Source organism: Stegostoma tigrinum, chromosome 30, assembly GCF_030684315.1.
Source record: "Stegostoma tigrinum isolate sSteTig4 chromosome 30, sSteTig4.hap1, whole genome shotgun sequence".
Classification (NCBI taxonomy): domain Eukaryota; kingdom Metazoa; phylum Chordata; class Chondrichthyes; order Orectolobiformes; family Stegostomatidae; genus Stegostoma; species Stegostoma tigrinum.
In genome coordinates this window covers 17,385,852-17,405,644 of record NC_081383.1, presented here as the reverse complement: position 1 = coordinate 17,405,644, position 19,793 = coordinate 17,385,852, and the positions used below count along the sequence as shown (strand labels likewise).

The 19,793-nt window shown below is 41.9% G+C and overlaps 1 protein-coding gene across 4 annotated transcripts in view; it reads right to left on the bottom strand.

Moving 5' to 3' along the window:
- Positions 1-19,793, bottom strand: part of LOC125465862 (protein strawberry notch homolog 2-like) — a 156,021-nt gene that overhangs the window by 100,201 nt on the left and 36,027 nt on the right. For all 4 annotated transcript variants that reach the window (XM_048559786.2, XM_048559785.2, XM_048559787.2 and 1 more), the window contains one exon: positions 805-890. In XM_048559786.2, coding sequence (XP_048415743.1) covers positions 805-890 — 86 coding nt within the window. The remainder of the gene's footprint in view (positions 1-804; positions 891-19,793) is intronic.

Here is a 19,793-nt window from a genome sequence, read left to right as displayed (position 1 = left end):
GCTTACACAATGGGATTATCAAAACAGATGACAGTGAGAGTTACACTAATTCTTTTCTTGAACCCTAATGGAGCAAGCAAGAAAACATTCAAAGTTAGAGGCCTTTGTAGCAAAAATAAGAGCAATGGAAGCACCATATGCAAAGGGAATGTGAAAGCCCAAAATATTTGATATCAAACTAAACTTAGCTTTAAGAGACTTGCCTTAGCTAGTGAGCTTCCTGAAAAAAACATATTCCTCGTTTTATAAGGCTAGGCAACATTGCATAAAAGTTACCTTAAATCTGATAATTTACTATCCCACAACTTAAAATTCTACTGAAATATTTTGATAAATCTAACCATTATTACATCATTCTACTGGCCCTCATCACCAGTCAGAAAACTGGGCTGTCCACACATGGGGACACAATTTTATGTCCACAGCTCGTTGTTTACAAAGCTCCACCAGTGGAGCAGTCTTGCAAAACGCATGCTACGGAACAAGGTCAAATCATTAATTTTTATAAAAACATTTATAAATTAGAATTTTACAAAAATTATGCCATCATAATCAAATTTTATGAAACCCTTTCCAAATATCACAAATTCCTTTAAAAATCCAACTCCAAGACTGGATTTAATTTTAACATTTCATGGATAATCTCCCAAAAGAGTACAGCAATATTAATTCATTTCAATGGAAAATACACTTCATGCACATCTAATCAGCAACTTTACACAGTCCTTTACAACATTAAAAAATAATTTCAAGCATTCAAATAATTGTAATGCTTTATGGGTTAACATATTATTGAATAATTACCGGGGATCATTTAGAGGTACTGTGGCAGGATACGTTGGATACGGATATGGAATATGGCTCCATATATCAGGATTCAGCATCTGACTCTGAAAGAAAAATACAGAATGAAAACAATTACCAGAAAAGCATTCATGATCAGTCACACCAAAGTCAAGTAAGACATGATTCTAAATATTCTGCTTTTACAAGTGAATAACTTTATGAAGTGAATAACCTTCTATTTCCTTACAACAGATTTCATTTACCACCTTGCTGCCCACTTTCCTAATTTGGCTTGGTCTCTTTTTAACCTCAGTTTGTCCGCCTTACAACCTACATTGAGGTTATGCATTATGGTAGGAAGAATAAAAGTGTACACTATTTTCTGACCGAGGAAAGTCTTAAGAAATCTGTAAAGGAACGTAGGAGTCCTAGTTCAGGGCTTTTCTAAGGTTAACATGCAGGTTCAGTTGGCAGTTAGAAAGGCAAATACAATGTTAGCATTTATTTCAAGTGGCTAGGATGCAAGGGCAGGGATGTACGACTGAGGCTGTACAACACTCTCATCAGACCGCATTTGGAATATTAAGTGGTTTTAGGCCCCATATCTAAGGAGGGATATGCTGGTGTTGGAATAGATTTATAAAATGATCCCAGGAATAAAGGGCTTATCATATGAGGAGCAGTTGAGGACTCTAGGTCCGTATTCAATCTAGTTTAGAAGGGATGAGGCGGATCTGATTGCAGCTTATAGAATGGGGAGAGGTGTGGAGAGCATGGAGGTGGAGAAGATGCTGCCACCACTGAGAGAGACTAGGACCTGAGGGTACAGCCCCAGAATGAAGAGACAATTCTTTAGAACGGAGATAAGGAGGAATTTCTCCAAATAAAGAACATTTAATCTTTGGAACTCAATGCTACAGAAGGCTGTGGAGACCATGTCATTGAGTGTATTTAAGGCAGAGGTGGATAGGTTCTTGACTAGTAACAGAATCAAAGGCTATTTAGAGAAGGCAGTTGAGAAACAACTCCAAATGGCCTAATTCTGCTTCCAAGAGTTACACTCCTACCTAACTTTGTAACATCAGCCGACTTAGATATTTGACTTAGTTTTTTCATCCAAGACAAAGATCCACAACCCTTTTTTAAAGAAAATTATTAAATTGGTGAAAAACATTACAACTAAGGGTGAAGGTTGCATTGAATCCTTTCCATTTCTCCTATTCCACTAATCAGGACAAATTTTAAATTTAACCAGAGTGCTGAGTGACATGATCAGACTGCATGTGGTTTATTATTAGAAGCATTTCAGTGACGACTAAAAATTATTTATGTATTACATACAACTTTAACATGCCAAGTTTACTGACAGAAAAATTTTAGATTGTGCAGAGATAGATACATCCCAAACTTTAAATGAAACAAATATTTATGTTTGCCTAACTGTGGTCAAACATCTCATGGAACACAGAAGAAATCAGCAAACCACCTCCCACACAAAAGTACCTATACATGCACTTTAGTGAGACTACAAGTCATGAAATCTCAATAAAACTTTGCAAGGGACCACGATGCATAGCGCTGGATGAACACAGCGGGCCAAGCAATATCAGAGGAGCAGGAAGGTTAACGTTTCGGGCCTAGAACCTTCTTCAGAAATCTAGGCCCGAAATGTCGGCGTTCCTGCTCCTTTGATGCTGCTTGGCCTGCTGTGCTCATCCAGCTCTACACCTTGTTATCTCAGAGTCTCCAGCATCGGCAGTTCCTACTGTCTAAGGGACCACAATGCTTCATTTTTGGACGACCCAGTCCTGGGCCACCCTCAACACTCCCTCTTATGTGCTGCTTCAATCACTGCTCACGTTCTGGAAGGTCACTTTCCTTTCTGGGACAATGCTCCCCTGGACTCTTAGAAACTGCACTCCAGCGCTTACACATAAGCACCGCACCATTTTTTAAAAATTAATAGTAGAACTCACCAAGCCACAGCTGCCTCATGACTTCTAACAGACCATAAGAAATAGGAACAAGAGTAGGCCATTAAGACCCTTGAACCTGTTCTGCCAGTCAATTGGATCATTGTTGATCCAACATTCCTCATGTCCACTTTCGCGCATTTTCCCCATAACTCTCGATTACCTTATGGATCAAGAATCTATCTCAGCCTTAAATATACACAAGGACTCTGCCCCACAGTTCTGTGTGGGAAGGGGCTCCAAAAGATTCTCAACCTACATTTGAGTCTTAAATTACTGCCCCTCTATTCTGAGTATTAAGGAATTTGGGCCAAAGGAGATTGGCCATAGATCAATGATCTAAACAAACGGCAAAATAGACTCGAGGGACTGAGTGTCCTTCTCCTTTTCCTATGCTTGTTTGGAATTATGCCCTTTGGACCTAGACTGTCCCATGAGGGACAACATTCTCTCAGCATTAACACTGTTGAGCCCTTTATTGAAATATACAGGATTCTTGAGATTATTATCATTCTTCCAAATTCCAATGACTGAAGTCCTAACCTGTTCAACCTTAGCTATAAGACAATCTCTCCATACCAGACATCATCCTAGTTAACTTTCTCTGATGTCTCCAATGAAACAATAAAACAAGGGGACCAAAAATTCCAAATTATAAAAAAATTACTATTCTTTCTCATCTAGTCCCACCATCTCAGTTAATCTGTCGTAGCTATGCTACTACAACCGCCTCTTCAATTCCATGGGCTTGAATTTTATGAATAAGTTCACAACATGAAACTTTGCTAACCAGCTTCGAAAGTCTAGTCAAGCACACCATCCTCACCAAAACATAGAATCATAGAATCCCTACAGTGCGGAAGCAGGCCATTTGGCCCATCAAGTCAACTCTGACCCTCTGAAGAGCATCCCACCGTGTAATCCTGGATTTCCATGGCTAATCCACCTAGCCTGCTCATGCCTGGATGCTATGGGGAACTTAGCATGGCCAATCCACGCAACCTGCTCATCTTTGGATTGTGGGAGGAAATCAGAGCACCTGGAAGAAACCCACGCGGACACGGTGAAAATATGCAAACTCCACACAGACAGTCACCCAAGGACTGAATCAAACCCAGGCCCCTGGCGTTGTGAGGCACCAAATGTTAACCACTGAGATGCTGCGCCACCGTTAAAGTGTGAACTAACCCCTCCTTTAGTTCAATGGGCTGAACCGGGATAGTCAAAAATGATTTAATGTCCCAAAACAAATGAATACAGTTATGATTCTAATGTCATTTCTAATGAGGCACACATTTCAAATTATGGTTTTATTTTGGCTTTAGTCATAACATCAACTTCTTACACTGCAACTTTAGCCACTAAATTAAGGAAAAAAATTCAAAAACATTTTAAATTGAAGAGGTCATCTCAGTCCGTTAGCTCCTTTGCAATGTCTCAATTTTTCAAATTTGTACCAAGATTCATTTAACCCATACTTGCTAAATTAAATTTAATTTTATTCCAGATTATTGGGCTGACCTTCAATTCGGTGCAAACTGGGTTTGGCCCACAAGTATCTCTATTATTGGTAGGTGAGGTTCACTAGTTTTCTGCCATTGGGTTTATCCCTCTTCCTTTTTTGAACAGGCATTTAACATTTACAATCCTCTAGCATTACATATGAAATGGAACAAAAACTGTGCCTGAAGCTCTGCAATTTCCAATCTTTAATTCCTCTAATAACACAAGTGGGATCTGGAATGGGTGACTTGTTTTAAGAAAGCTGATCTTTTAATTACCTTTGTTGTATCTAATTTTATCATACCCAATTTTGTTACTACCTCCTTCTTTAAGTTTGGCATCGATTGCATCTCTTTACACGAGAGAAGTTGATGCTAAGTACTCCTTTCACACCTCAGTTGTAACTTAGGCCTCCACAAGAATATCTCATTTTTGTCTTTAAAGCAGCTATCCATTCTCGTGCTCTTTCCGCACCCCTATTGTGATCTTTATTAGGTCTCCTCTTTTCTGTATTCAGCTTGCTTTTCTACAGTACTGTGCCTTGCATTTGTCATGAGCGTTCATTTTCCATCTTATTTCAAACTCAAATTCACCAGTCATCTAGAAAGCTCTAGCATTCGATGGCTAAGTTCTCGAAAGAGCGAATCTGTTGATGACATATTTATAAAATAACTACCTGGTTAGCAGGAAACCACTCTTTGCTGACAGTGATTCCTAAGCAGTCAAAGATTAATTTCAAACTTTTGAGGCACCAAATATGTTATAAACAGCACCAAGAATTACAATGTTACACATTAACTGTCCCCATGGCTAGTATTGCATGTCCATTTGTTGATTTATTCCATAGAAATGATCAGGACTTACAGTACTGTTTCATGACAAATATATCCTTGGATTGGCAGCATTTTTTTTGCTTTTTACAGCACAAAGACAGAATTTATGCACAAAATGATCAGAAACACACTAAGCCTATGGCAGAACAAATGCGTACTTTAAAAATGGTCAGTAAAGTAGCAATTTTTGCAAGCATTCTAAACTGGCAGATATACCTGAGAGTATTATAAACAGATAATTTGGCTGCCAAGTGACTGGCAATGTGAAAAATAAATTTAATTTTTAAAGTTTATTCATTGCTCTTTTATATTGTATTCAGTTCATCAATAGTTTGAAGATTCAATTGAATTTTCATTTGATGCAGAAAAATACATTTATCAGAAAATGTATTGCACCAGCACTGTCCTGAACAGATTTACTGCGATATTTATGATTACAAAGTACAACAGATTACGGTATCAGAGAGCGCAAGCGCGTTTTTATGCAGCTTCACACCTTCAAGACATCTCAAAATCTTTAATATAATAAGATGTGAGGCTGGATGAACACAGCAGGCCAAGCAGCATCTCAGGAGCACAAAAGCTGACGTTTCGGGCCTAGACCCTTCATCAGAGAGGGGGACGGGGAGAGGGAACTGGAATAAATAGGGAGAGAGGGGGAGGCGGACCGAAGATGGAGAGTACAAGAGAGTTGCAATGGGAGAGAGATTCCCTGAGGTTGGTCCGGAGGGAGGAGGGTAACTTCTTCAGGTTAGGCATCCCTGGAAAAGGCTTCGCAGTGAGGTTAAAATAGTATCAGAGATAATGGGAACTGCAGATGCTGGAGAATTCCAAGATAACAAAATGTGAGGCTGGATGAACACAGCAGGCCAAGCAGCATCTCAGGAGCACAAAAGCTGACGTTTCGGGCCTAGGCTAATTATGCATTCTTGAAGTTTACTCACTTGTAACATAAACAAAGAATATCAAGACAGAAAAATGAGGAGGTAAGTCAGGTTTACTTTGGGGATGTTGGTCGAGGGATGAATGCTCATCAAGAGAACTGCATTCTTGCATTGCGGGCCATTTTATGTTCCCCAATGCGCAAACACAAGGAATCAGTTCAGGTGTGAATTTTTAAGATGAGGCCCATGATACCGCAGCAATAATGACTGCATAGTTATATGTTCAGAGTCGCGAGTCAGTTTGAACTGACAATCTTAAGCAGTACGCTATTTTTGAATCAAGGTTTATACTAATCATATAGGACTGACAGTAAACTTCCTTCACACACCAAAGAACATTTTTCCACAAGGAAAATTCCATGTAAATGCAAGATATTGTCCTGGATGCGTGCACAAAAAGTGGTGAACAGTAACTGGTCGTAAGGAATTCTAAGACTGCAGGTTAATTCACATGACTATGCGTTTAACATCTTTGCATGAAATAAAATTGTGCTAGAAAGTCAATTCACGGTTTGTCATTGATTAAAATGAAGGAATTGCATATAATTGAAACATATGAACAGGATCAGACTATTCAGCACACAGAACCTATCCCCGCCATTCTAGTTCATGACTGATCATCCCCTCAAAGCCATTTTCATGCGCTCCATTAATGTCAATCTCCAGAAACCAACTGACTTTTGTCTTGAACATGTCTAATGATGGAGCTTCCAAACCCTCTTGGATAGAGGATTCCAAAGATTTGCCACGCTCTGAATGAAAAAATTCCTCCTCACCTCAGTCTTAAATAGCTTGTACCTGATCCTGAAAGTGTACCACCAGTTTAAAGTCACCAGCTAGAGGAAACATCCCAACTACATGCCTTTGATGAATTTTGTTAGAGATCAATTCTAATTTTTCAGTCCTCTAGAGAATACAGACCCTGCTTCCATAACGGCATTTCACAACAATCCTGCCATCCAAGGGATTATTCTAGTCAAACTCTGATGCACAGCCTGGATGGCAGGTATATCCTTTCTTAAAGTAAAGGAAACCAAATGTGCACTATATATGAAAGGAGAGGTCTCATCAAGGTTTTACAGCAGATCTTTATTAATGTATTCAAATTGTCTTGGAATGCATGCCAACATACCATTTGCCTTTCTAATTGCTTGTTTCACCTAAATGCTTGCCTTTAAGACCACAGGACCAAGAAAGAGGAACAGGAGTAGCCATTCAGCCCCTTGAGCCTAGTCCACTATTCAACAGCATCATGGCTAATCTGACATTCCTTATACCGGCCTTCCTCATTTTCATCATAACCCTAAGATCTCCCTACTAATCAGGAATTCATCTCAGCAAATATACACAAACAGTCTGCCACCACAGCTCTCAGTATCAAGAGTTCCAAAGACTCTCAACCATTGGGGAATACATTCCTTCTCACGTCAGTCTTAAATTGGCACCCCTTCATTCTGACATTATGTCCTTTTATCCTAGACTCACCCATGAGTGGGAAACTCCCTCACAGCATTTACCCTGTCCAGCCCCTTAAGAATCCAATATGTTTCCTCAAGATCACATTTTATTTCTTCTAAGCTCCATCAAGTAGAGTTCCAACCTGTAATGCCATTGCTCATGAGACGATCCCTCCATACCGATCATCATCCTAATGAACCTTCAATGAACTGCCTCCAATTAAATAGAATCTTTCTTTAAATAAGGGGGCCAAAATGCCATGCAATGCTGTACAACTGTAGTAAAATATTCTAGCTCTTATACTCCAACCTCCTTGAAATAAGGTGCCAACATTTCATTAGCCTTCCTGATTCGTTGCTGCACCTGTATGCTAGCTTTCTGTGTTTCGTACACAAGTGGCTCCAAGTCCCTTCTAGTGATTCAAAGACAGGGAGTCCAATTCTTTTGGACACCAATACTTTTCTACCTCTCACCATTTTAGTCACACACTACATCTGGTTTTTCTACTAGAAAGAATGAGTTTGCACTTATTTACTTTATATCTGTCATGTTCGAGCCTATTTGATTAGCCTGTCCAAGTCCTCTTTGAGCCACAATGTACCCTCCTTATAATTTTCATTGCCAGTTTAGTATCATCAGCAAATTTGAGCATGTTACAATTGTGAACTAGCACAGAGTGTCATTGTACTGGACTAGTAATAACCTGCCATCCTGAGAATGCTATGTTTATTTTGACATTCTGCTTTCTGTCTGTTAGCCAAATCTCAATCCATACTCGCTTTTCCATGCTCCTCCCCCCAAACCCCACCACCACCATTCCATGTGCTCTAACTTTATTTGCTAATATTTTTTGCGGTGGCCTCAGCAGCCTTCTGAAAATCCAAATATACCACATTGTCTTTTGTCTATACCAGAAGTGACTGTCAAAAACTAAGTATTTTAAATGTATTTCAAATTTAATAACCTTTCATAAATCCATTTGATTTTGCTGAATGTTATCATTCTTTCCTGTGTTTGGTAACTGCATACTTTATAATAAATGCTAACATTGCCCACTATGGGTGCCAAGCTAACAGGTCAATAGTCCTCCACACCCTCTTCCTTTATTCTTAAACATTTGTTATTATCAGCAGGAACCTTTCCAGAATCTTTAGAATGACAAAAGTTCATCTGGTCTCGGCAACTTATCAAGCCTCAACCCAGCTAATTTTCAAGTACGCTCTCCTTCCCAATACTAATTACTTTTAGGTCTTCAGATACACAAGTCCTTTTGTTGCCTGATATTCCAAGGAAATCTGCTGCATCTTATCCCATGAAAACATGTAAAGTTATTGCCATTTCCTTGTTCTCCAATATAAGTTTGCCTGCCCCATCTGTAATGCGGCCCCGTTTATCCTTGCTAATCTTCTGGCTGTCAAATATTATACAGTCAACGTTTATATTACTTGCCAGCCTGCCTTCATATTGCCTTTTCCATTTCACTTCTGACACTTTTCCCTACCCCAACTATTATATGGCAGCAAACTAAAATACTAAAATAAGCTATTAACTGATTACATACGATATACGGCACGTAAATAAGCCAAGTTGACAAAAATAGTCCATCTTTATATTCCCAATCAAGCCTTTCGCATTTTTATTTAAATCTATCGTAACCCTATACTCCCTCTCCCTCCACTGCTTGTCTATCTTCGATTTAAATGTATCTATTATTTGCTTCAAGCACTCCCCGTGGTACAGATTTCCACACAGTCATTCTTAAAATGAAGATGTTTCTCTTGAATATGCTATTGGATATCATAGTAATGTAGTACCGATGGTCTCTAATTACAAGAGAACATATCAAAATCCACTATCAAAACTTTAAAAATGTCTAATGCCATCTCGTTTAACGTTCAACTACTCCTCCTTGCCCAGCCTTCTTTCAGATAGTGCCACACCTGCTTTTAATTGACAACAATTTGTCTTATTTGAGGTTGGAAGTTTTGCTTTGTTTCCAAGTTGGTTTGGGTAGTCGAGAGGACTTGGCTGCTCAGCAGCCATCTACCACGATATTAATTTGACTGCCTTACATAAAACTATGACAGGTCGCAGCATTGTTACCCATTTTTAAATAAGCGTTATGTCCATATTTACCTCATCAGTTGTGAATTCATCAGTACTGTTGACTGCACAGGAAGGCACAAGAATAGGATTGACAAATACATCAGCCCTGATCTAATAGTGCAGCAGACTAAACAGCTGAATGGCCTAATTCTACTCCTATGACAGTAAACTAAAATATTTTAAAAGTATCACTATCTAAATTGCCCACGTGGAAATGGATTCCTGTTACCAAATAGGGAATCCTACAAAAAACAATGGTTTCAAGTATTAGGAAATACTAAACAATATCTGTCATATAATTTGGTGGAAAGTTTAAGATGATAATAAGATGATAATTGAAAAGAAAGGGGACAGCAACATCCTCACAATGCTACCATAACTCTGAAAGCAGGGTGGTTGAACAGACTTCTGTAAACAGTAAATTGTGGCAATCCTTGGCCTCTATTTCATACAGATGGGCTGATGTCATGTTTGTGTGGACATCTAAATATCATTATTGGGAGTAATTTTAGTTTCATGTAAAATGGCAGAATGCCAACATTAAACTCAACTGGAAAAAAGATAAAGTGCAAAATGGCAAATACTAGTCTTAATGAAGTCCATAAGAAATAGCAACAGGAGTAGGCCATTCAGCCTTGCGAGCATGCTCTGCTATTCAATACAATTATGGTTCTCTGTCTGTCTTTTTCACTTATGATCTGTGAAGCTTTTCTAACATTCATTAATTTGTTGCAAAATGCTCTTTTGCTGTTTCTCACAATTTTCAATGCACCAAGGAATTGTATTTTTAAACCAATTCCAATGCCACGAAAATGACCTAAAGAGCTACTGAATGAGATCTACAGAACGATGACAGGAATCAAATACAAATAATACGAAACAAATACAAAATCAATGCATCTAAACATTAATGCTTGGCTTTGATAATGACACAGAAAAAGTCCCCAAAAGTTGAAATAAATTTGTGAAACTTCCAAGGACAAATTACAAAAATGTTAAAAGCTTATGGTACATTTAAATAGCTCTTAAGACTTGCCTGGCCACCAAAACTTGTTGCCAAAACATTTAAACAAAAAAACTGTACTACACAGAAAAATCAACTCCTGACTTTACCTGGATAATTCACAAACAACTGACTACATCTAAGTTATGTTGACTAGCCCAACCTTCTACAACAGCATCTTCCAAACCCACGAGCTCTGCCCCTAGAAGGACAAGGGCAGCAGATGCACAAAGGATGCCAGCACGCTCAGGTTCCCCAAGAAGCCACGAAATATTTTGTCATCATAGAATCCCTGCAGTGTAGAAACTGGCCCTTCGGTCCAACAAGTCCACAGTGACCCTCAGTGCACCCCACCCAGACCCATCTCCCTAGAACCCACCTAATCTACACATTCCTGAAACATTATGGGCAATTTAGCATGGCCAATCCACCCAGCCTGCACATCTTTGGCCTGTGGGAGGAAACCAAAGCACCCAGAGAAAACCCATGCAGACACTGGGAGAATGTGCGAACTCCACACAGACAGCCGCCCGAGGGTGGAATCGAACCCAGGACCCTGGCGCTGTGAGGCAGCAGTGCTAACCACTGTGCCATGTGTCTTGGAACAAAATTACTGTTCCTTTCATGTTGCAGTTGCTCTCAACCCAACAAAGGCTTACTCAACATGTAATGGCTAAAGGCAGCAGCTCATCATGACTTTCCTAATGGCAATGCGGGATGGGCAACAAACATAGGCAAATCTAGGGATCCACACATTGCACAAAATAATTAAATCCATGCAAATCAACTGTTAATCAAATTTCATATAACCTTGGTTCAGTCTGATGCATTGTAATTCAAGATGATTTAGGTTGCTTGCACACTGGATTTGTGTTAACAGAAATGGCATACCTGTCATTACAAATGTAATTCATCTTGTTTTCTTATTGGTCGAACTGATCATTGACTTCAGAAAAAAGCGAGGAGAAATCACCCCCCATTTACATCAGAGTAGAGGTTGACAGAGTCAAGTTGCTAGGGGGAACAAAAAGTGACAACCTGTCCTAGACTTGCCATGGAGATGTGCCGGTCAAGAAGGCACAACAACACCTCTTCTTGCTTGGCCAACTCATGAAATTTGGCATGTCCACAGGGACCCTCACCAACTTTTACAGATGCACCATAGAAAGCATACTATTTGGGTGCTTAACGGCCCAGTACAGCAACTGCTCTGCCCAGGACCGTAAGAAACTATAGAAGGTTGTGCGTACAGCCCAGATCATCACGGAAGCCAATCTTCCATCTCCACGGACTCAGTTACACCTTTTATTACTGCAGCAGGCCTGCCAACACCAGCAAACACCCATTCCACCCTGGTAATGCTCCCCACCTCCTCTTCCGTCAGGCAGAAGTTACAGAAGCTTGAACACATGCACCAGCAGGTTCAGAACAGCTTCTTCCCTGCCATTATCAGACTGATGAATGGACATGCTAACTTCAAATAATGTTGATCTTGCTTTATACACATCCTGTGCACTGTAACCTGTACGTCTCACTCTGTCCAAGGTTCTTTCACCCTTACGTCCTTGTACATCTGTACATGCTTGCTTACTATGATCTGCCGCTAATGCTCGCAAACAAAGCTCTTCACTGTACTTAGGTACATGAGATGAAAAGTCAAATCAAACAATGTGTGAATTCAAAATTCAATTTCAATTTTAAATTATTTACTCCCCAAATCAACCTCCTTTTCCTTTCAAATAGATATGAAGGCCTACATTATTGCAAATCATTGTGGAATCAATTATGAAGATTCTGTTTCCTCTAGCCTAGTTATGACCACATGGATGTTCAAGATTCCATTATCATACTGCAAGCTTATTACTAAGCTTTTTCCTTCCATTGCATGCATTTTTAATAAGAGTGGCTTGCTAATGAAACTACAACCCTCAATCATGGAGAAAGAGCAGCAGAATGAGATTATTTCATTGAGCTCTTGGAGAAAGTTGGCATAGACATCGACCTTCTGTGCTGTACTCTCTATCACTTCCTGAAGACATGAAGTAGAAAATAAAGGAAAATGGCTTAAAATAGATTTTTGAGGCAAATTGCTGGCGCATAATTGCTGCCCTGTTGACTTACTTAACAGGTGAATTACACATGTAAATGTTTGTTTCTAGGGAATCAGTGAATCCCTACAGTGTAGGAGCAGGCCATTTGGCCCAGCAAGTCTATGCAAAATTCCAAAGAAGGGCCCTGTAATCCTGCACTTCCCATGGCTAGTCCATCTAGCCCGCACATCCCTGGACACTACGGACAATTCAGCATGGCAAATCCACCAGACCTGGACAGTGGGAGGAAACCAGAACACCAGAAGGAAACCCAGCCAGGCAGAGGGAAAACGTGCAAACACCACACCAATAGTCACCCAAGGCTGGGACTGAACCTGGGACCCTGGTGCTATGAGGCAGCAATGCTAATGACTGGACCACCGTGCCACCACATAGAGATTTCGACAAATAAATGCAAGATTTTTAAAATTACAGATCAGAAACAATTACGTTCTTAACAAAAAAATAAAGTACATGGCTTGTTTCAGTGAAAATATAACATGGCATTTCAGTTTCTGGCAGGTTATAAAAAAGGTTAAACCACACACCTAAATTTTACAGTCCATATGTGCAAAGGTGAAAAATGGGCACCCACCAATACTGTCAACCACCTGAGGGTCACATTAGCAAAAATCAGAAGAGCAAAGTTTCTTCTACTGTCCTCCCATCTGTGTGTCTTAATCTCAACTGGAATAGACTATAAATGCAACATTGCCAGCATCACTCACACACAGATGGAAAAAACAAGTCAAGAAAACACAAAAAGCCTTGAAATTGTATCAGAGATAATGGGAACTGCAGATGCTGGAGAATCCGAGATAACGATGTGTGGAGCTGGATGAACACAGCAAGCCAAGCAGCATTTTAGGAGCACAAAAGCTGACGTTTTGGGCCTAGGCCTAGATCATTGAAGTTTTGCGAGAATGAGGCGATACAAGTGCAAGCCAGATTAGGTTTATTTTGGGTCACCCAATGAAGAAAACAAGTCAACCAATGCCAGTTAAACTCAAATTATGTCAAACCATATGAGTTAGGAGCAAAATTGGCCATTCAGCCCTTCCCTTCTGCTCAGTCGTTTGATGAAATCGTGGCTAATCTGAACAACCTCAAGTCAATTTTTTGCCGTTTCCCCATTATCCTTGATTCCCTTAATATTTGAAGGTCTGTTTAAAGTGCATGGGATGGGGGAAGTGTATTGAGATAGTAGGAAACTGGTTGGCAGGGAGGAAACAAAGAGTGGGAATTCGAGTCCTTTTCAAACTGACAGGCAGTAACTAGTGGGGTGCCACAGGGATTGGTGCTGGGTCCCCAGCTATTCACAATTTCTAGTAAAGGTTTGGGTGAGGGAACAAATTATAACATCTCCAAGTTTGCAGATGATACCAAATTGGGTGGGAGGGTGAACTGTGACAATGATGCCGAGATTCAGCATGATCTTGACAGGTTGGGCAAGTGGGCAAATCAATGGCAGATACAGTATAATTTGGACAAATAAGAGATTATTTATTTCAGAATCAAAACATGGAGAGATTTCTACCTGAACAGCTAAAAATTGGGGGAGTGGAGTGTGCAGCAGGACTTGGGTGTCCTTGTGTACCAGTCGTTGAAGGCAGGCATGCAGGTGCAGCAGGCAATAAAGAAGGCAAATGGTATGTTGGCCTTCATTGTGAGAGGTCTTGAGTACAAGTGCAGGAGTATGTTGTTGTAGTTTTACAGGGTCTTGGTGAGTCTACACCTGGAATCTTGTGTGCAGTTTCAGTCTCCTTCACTGAAGGTGGTCTGCTCTCAAGGGAATGCAGCGAAGGTTTACCAGGCTGATTTGGGGATGGCAGGTCTGACATATGAAGAGAGATTCACTAAACTGGGATTGTTTCACTGAAGTTCAGACAAATGAGCAGGGATCTCATAGACTTATAAAATTCTAACAGGATTGGACAGGGTATATACAGGGAGGACGTCCCCGATGATGGGTATGCCCAGAACCAGGGGTCACAGTATAAGGATCTGGAGTAGACCGTTTAGGTCAGAGATGAGGAGGCATTTCTTCATGCAAAGAGTGGTGAGCCTGTGGAATTGATTACCACAGGAAGTAAACAATGTCAAAACATCAAATGTATTCAAGAGGCAACTAAGCATAGCACTTGAGGCAAACGGGATCAAAGGTTGTGCAGAGAAAGCAGGATTAGGCTGAGTTGGATGATCAGCTGTGATCGTGAAGAATGGTGGAGCAGGCTCGAGGGACCGCATGGCCACCTCCTGCTCCTATCTTCTATGTTTCTATATTTCAGCTTTGAATGTACTTAATGATTCAACCTCTACAGGCCTCTGTGGTAAATAACTCCACAAATTCACTGCCCTCAGAGAAGAAAGCCCTCATCTCCATCTTAAATGGATGATTCCTTATTCGAAGGCAACACCCTCTGGTCCGAGAGATAATGGGAACTGCAGATGCTGGAGAATCTGAGATAACAAAAAGTGTGAAGCTGGATGAACACAGGCCAAGCAGCATTTTAGGAGCACAAAAGCAGACGTTTTGGGCCTAGGCCCTTCATCAGAGAGGGGGTTGGGGAGAGGGTTCTGAAATAAATAGGGAGAGAGGGGGTGGCGGACTGAAGATGGATAGAGGAGAAGATAGGTGGAGAGTAGTGTATAGGTGGGGAGGTAGGGAGGGGATAGGTCAGTCTGGGGAGGACGGGCAGGTCAAGGATGCGGGATGAGGTTAGTAGGTAGGAAATGGTGGTGCGGCTTGGGGTGGGAGGAGGGGATAGGTGAGAGGAAAAACAGGTTAGGGAGGTGGGGACGAGCTGGGCTGGTTTTGGGATGCGGTGGGGGGGCGGGGGGGGGGGGGGGGATGAATTTTGAAGCTTGTGAAGTCCACACTGATACCATTGGGCTGCAGGGTTCCCAAGCAGAATATGAGTTGCTGTTCCTGCAACCTTCGGGTGGCATCATTATGGCACTGCAGGAAGCCCAGCATGGACACGTCGTCTAAGGAATGGGAGGGGGAGTTAAAATGGTTCACGACTGGGATGTGCAGTTGTTTATTGAGAACCGAGCGGAGGTATTCTGCAAAACGGTCCCCAAGCCTCCGCTTGGTTGCACCAATGTAGAGTGAGCCACAACGGGTACAGTGGATGCAGTATACCACATTGGCAGCTGTGCAGGTGAACATCTGCTTGATATGGAAAGTCATCTTGGGGCCTGGGATGGGGGTGAGGGAGGAGGAGTGGGGGCAAGTGTCGGATTTCCTGCGGTTGCGAGGGAAGGTGTGGGTGTGGTGGGGTTGGAGGGGCGTGTGGAGCGGACAAGGGAGTCACGGAGAGAGTGGTCTCTCCAGAAGGGAGACAAGGGTGGGGATGGAAAAATGTCTTGGGTGGTGGGGTCGGATTGTAGATGGCGGAAATGTCGGAGGATGATGCGTTACATCCGGACGTTGGTGGGGTGGTATGTGAGGACTAGGGGGATTCTCTTTGGGCGGTTATTGCAGGGGCGGGGTGTGAGGGATGTTTTGCGGGAAACACGGTCGAGGGCGTTCTTGACGGGGGGTGGGGGGGGGTGTAGTTGTGGTCCTTGAAGAACGCGGACATCTGGGATGTGCGGGAGTGGAATGCCTCATCCTGGGAGCAGATCCGGCGGAGGCGAATGAATTGGGAATAGGGGATGGTATTTTTGCAGGAGGGTGGACGGGAGGAGGTGCATTCTAGGTAGCTGTGGGAGTCGGTGGGCTTGAAATGGACATCAGTTTCTAGCTGGTTGCCTGAGATGGAGACAGAGGGGTCCAGGAAGGTGAGGGAGGTGTTGGAGATGGGCCAGGTGAACTTGAGGTTGGGGGTGGAAGGTGTTGGTGAAGTGGATGAGCTGTTCGAGCTCCTCTTGGGAGCAAGAGGTGGCACCGAAACCTCTTCCTCCATTACACTGATGACTGTATCGGCGCCGCCTCTTGCTCCCAAGAGGAGGTTGAACAGTTCATCCATTTATTTCAGAATCCTCTCCCCATCCCCCACTCTGATGAAGAGTCTAGGCCCGAAACGTCAGCTTTTGTGCTCCTAAGATGCTGCTTGGCCTGCTTCACACTTTGTTACCCTCTAGTCCTAAACTCCCCCACAAAGTGAAACAACTTTCCTGCATTTACTACATAACTTTGCACATTGATAAAGTTGCATCTCATTCTTCTGTGCTCCAAAGTTACATGCCTTATCTTCACAACCTCTTTCATTCCCTCCATACCCAGCATCAACCTAATAAAGCTTCTCTGGACTGCATTCAACACTAGTAAATCTTTCTTTAGATAAGGGGCCCAAATCTGAACAGTACATCAGCTGTGGTCTGACTAGTGCCTTAAATGGGTTTAGCATGGTGTCTCTATTTTTATACTTCACTCTGTTTGAAATAAAGACAAAAATTCCATTTGCCTCCCCTATTACCTGCTCTATTCAAATGCTCGCTTTGTTATTTATGCGAGCCAACTCCCAAATTTCTGTTCTGTAGCTATCTGCAGGCTTCCTCCATTTGAACAATGATCGCCTCATCAAAGAATAGACTTAATTGAAAGCCTTTTTGCACTAGAATGACATATGCCACCTGCAGATGCTGTATTGTCACGCAACTAAATGAAGGCAGTTGTGTCCAGGGCAGGAAGGGATGACATTTGTTCCTTGCTTCTCCTTCAACTATTCATAAAGCTTAGAAGCAAGTCAGAGTTACATAATCGTTGGTCGTGAAAATTATGCAGTGTCAATAGCCTTAAAGAATGAAATATTGGAAAAATATAAAACAAACTATAAAATTGTGAGAAAGTCTTTTTTCTATTTTTGAAAGGTTTTAACGTTTAATATTCTTTGTAAATACAACTGAAGAAACTACAATCTAGAAATGATACTTCATTTCAAAAGTGTGATATTAATTTAATCTACTTGGGTAGGAAATGAACGTGATCGTGTTGACAAGGCATTTTACACACACCCAACGTAATTTAGCAGAATTAAAAATCAGGCAGATCTGATTATCTCAGTATTTCACTAGCAAGTTTGGTTAAAACTATCCTCAATATTTTACTATAATGAAAAGCGAAACTTGTGTTTGATTAACAGATTGCTGGAGTACTGTTGTCTCTGGCATGAGGAACATGTCTTAGAAGGTCGTAGAACGAAAATTGTTTTTCGATAACAAATAAGAGTGATTGATATGTGACTTTTGCTTTAAGTAAAAGTGAGCTAAATGGACCTATAACCTCTATTTATGGTCATCACATACAGCAGATATGTGACTGCCTGCGTTTAGGATCTACTCAAGTCAATGGAGTCTAAACTTGAGTAAAATGTAAAAGAAGTGTCTGGCCAAAATCAAGCAGTTTAAGAATAAAATCAGTACTGCAATGATAATACTGAAAGGAAATTGGATGCAGTAAATTGCTTCAACAAACGTATTCGTCGGTGCAAAGCATTTTGCAGATTATGATTTTCACTTCTCTTGAATCAGCTTTGCAACACAAGTAAAGCATTATGGGAATCGTGTTTTTTTTAAACCAGAAAGCCTTACAATGTTGAAATTTCTCTCAGTGGCTCAGCTGTCTGACAACGCATGAAAAATAATGTACAGCTTTCATCTGGTAGTACCAGAACAACTTGGCCCAATCACCTACGGCCAAAAAACTACCACAAATTGTGCGTTATGGGTCATTGCAACTCAGGAGTTCTGGGAAAAAGGAAAAGCACTAACATGAGAAATCTGCATTTGTTCAAGCAGATCTGCAAATATAACAGACAGTTGTAGATTCATACGGCAAAGAAACAGACTCTTTAGTCCAACTCATCCATGCCAACCAGGTATCCCAAACTTAACCAGTCCCATTTGCTGCAGAGATAGTAGAAACTGCTGATGCTGGCGAAGCTGAGATAACACGGTGTGAAGCTGGATGAACACAGCAGGCCATGCAGCATCAGAGGCGCAGGAAAGTTTGACGTTTCGGGTTGAGACCCTTCTTCAGAAATGGGGGAGGGGAAGGGGATTCTGAAATAAATAGGGAGACGGGGAGGTGGATAGAAGATGGATAAAGGAGAAGATAGGTGGAGAGGAGACAGACAGGTCAAAGAGATGGGGTTAGAGCCAGTGAAGGTGAAATTGGTGGGGAGTTAGGGAGGGGCTAGGTCAGTCCAGGGAGGATGGACAGGTCAAGAAGGAGGGATGAGGTTAATGGGTAGGAGATGGTTGGGGGTCTTGAGGTGGGAGGAATGGTTAGGGAGGCAGGGACTAGCTGGGCTGGTTTTGGGATGTGGTCGGGGGAGGGGAGATTTTGAAACTTACGAAGTCCACATTGATACCTTTGGGCTGCAGGGTTCCCAGGCAAAATAGGAGATACTGTTCCTGCAGCTTTCAGATGGCGTTATTGTGGCAATGCAGGAGGCCCAGGATGGACATGTCGTCCGAGGAGTGGGGTTGGGGGGGGGTAAGAGTTGAAATGGTTCACGACTGGCAGGTGTAGTTGTTTGTTGCGAACTGAGCGTAGGTGTTCCACAAAGCGGCCCCCAAGTCTCCGCTTGGTTTCCCTGATGTAGAGGAGGCCACAATGGGAACAGCAGATACAGTATATCACATTAACAGATGTGCAGGGGAACATCTGTTTGATGTGAAAAGTCTTCTTACGGCCTGGCATGGGGTTGAGGGGGCAGGTATAGCAGCAGGTGTACCACTTGCTTCGGCTGCAGGGGAAAGTGCCGAGAGTCGTGGGGCTGGAGGGGAGTGTGGAGTGGACAAGGGAGTCACTGAGAGAGTGGTCCCTCCGGAAAGCACATAAGGGTGGGGAGGCAAAAATGTCTTTGTTAGTGGGGTTAGATTGCAGATGGCAGAAATGTCAGAGGATGATGTGTTGGATTTGGAGGTTGGTGAGGTGGTACATGAGGGTGAGAGGGATTCTGTTTTGTTTATCATTGTGGATAGGGAGTGTGAGGGACAAGTTGCGAAAATGCGGGAGACATGGTCGAGGGCATTTTCGATCACTGTGGAGGGTAAGTTGCAGTTCTTGAAAAAAAAGGATATCTGGGATGTTCGTGAGTGGAATGCCCCATCTCAGGAGCAGATGCGGTGGAGGCGAAGGAATT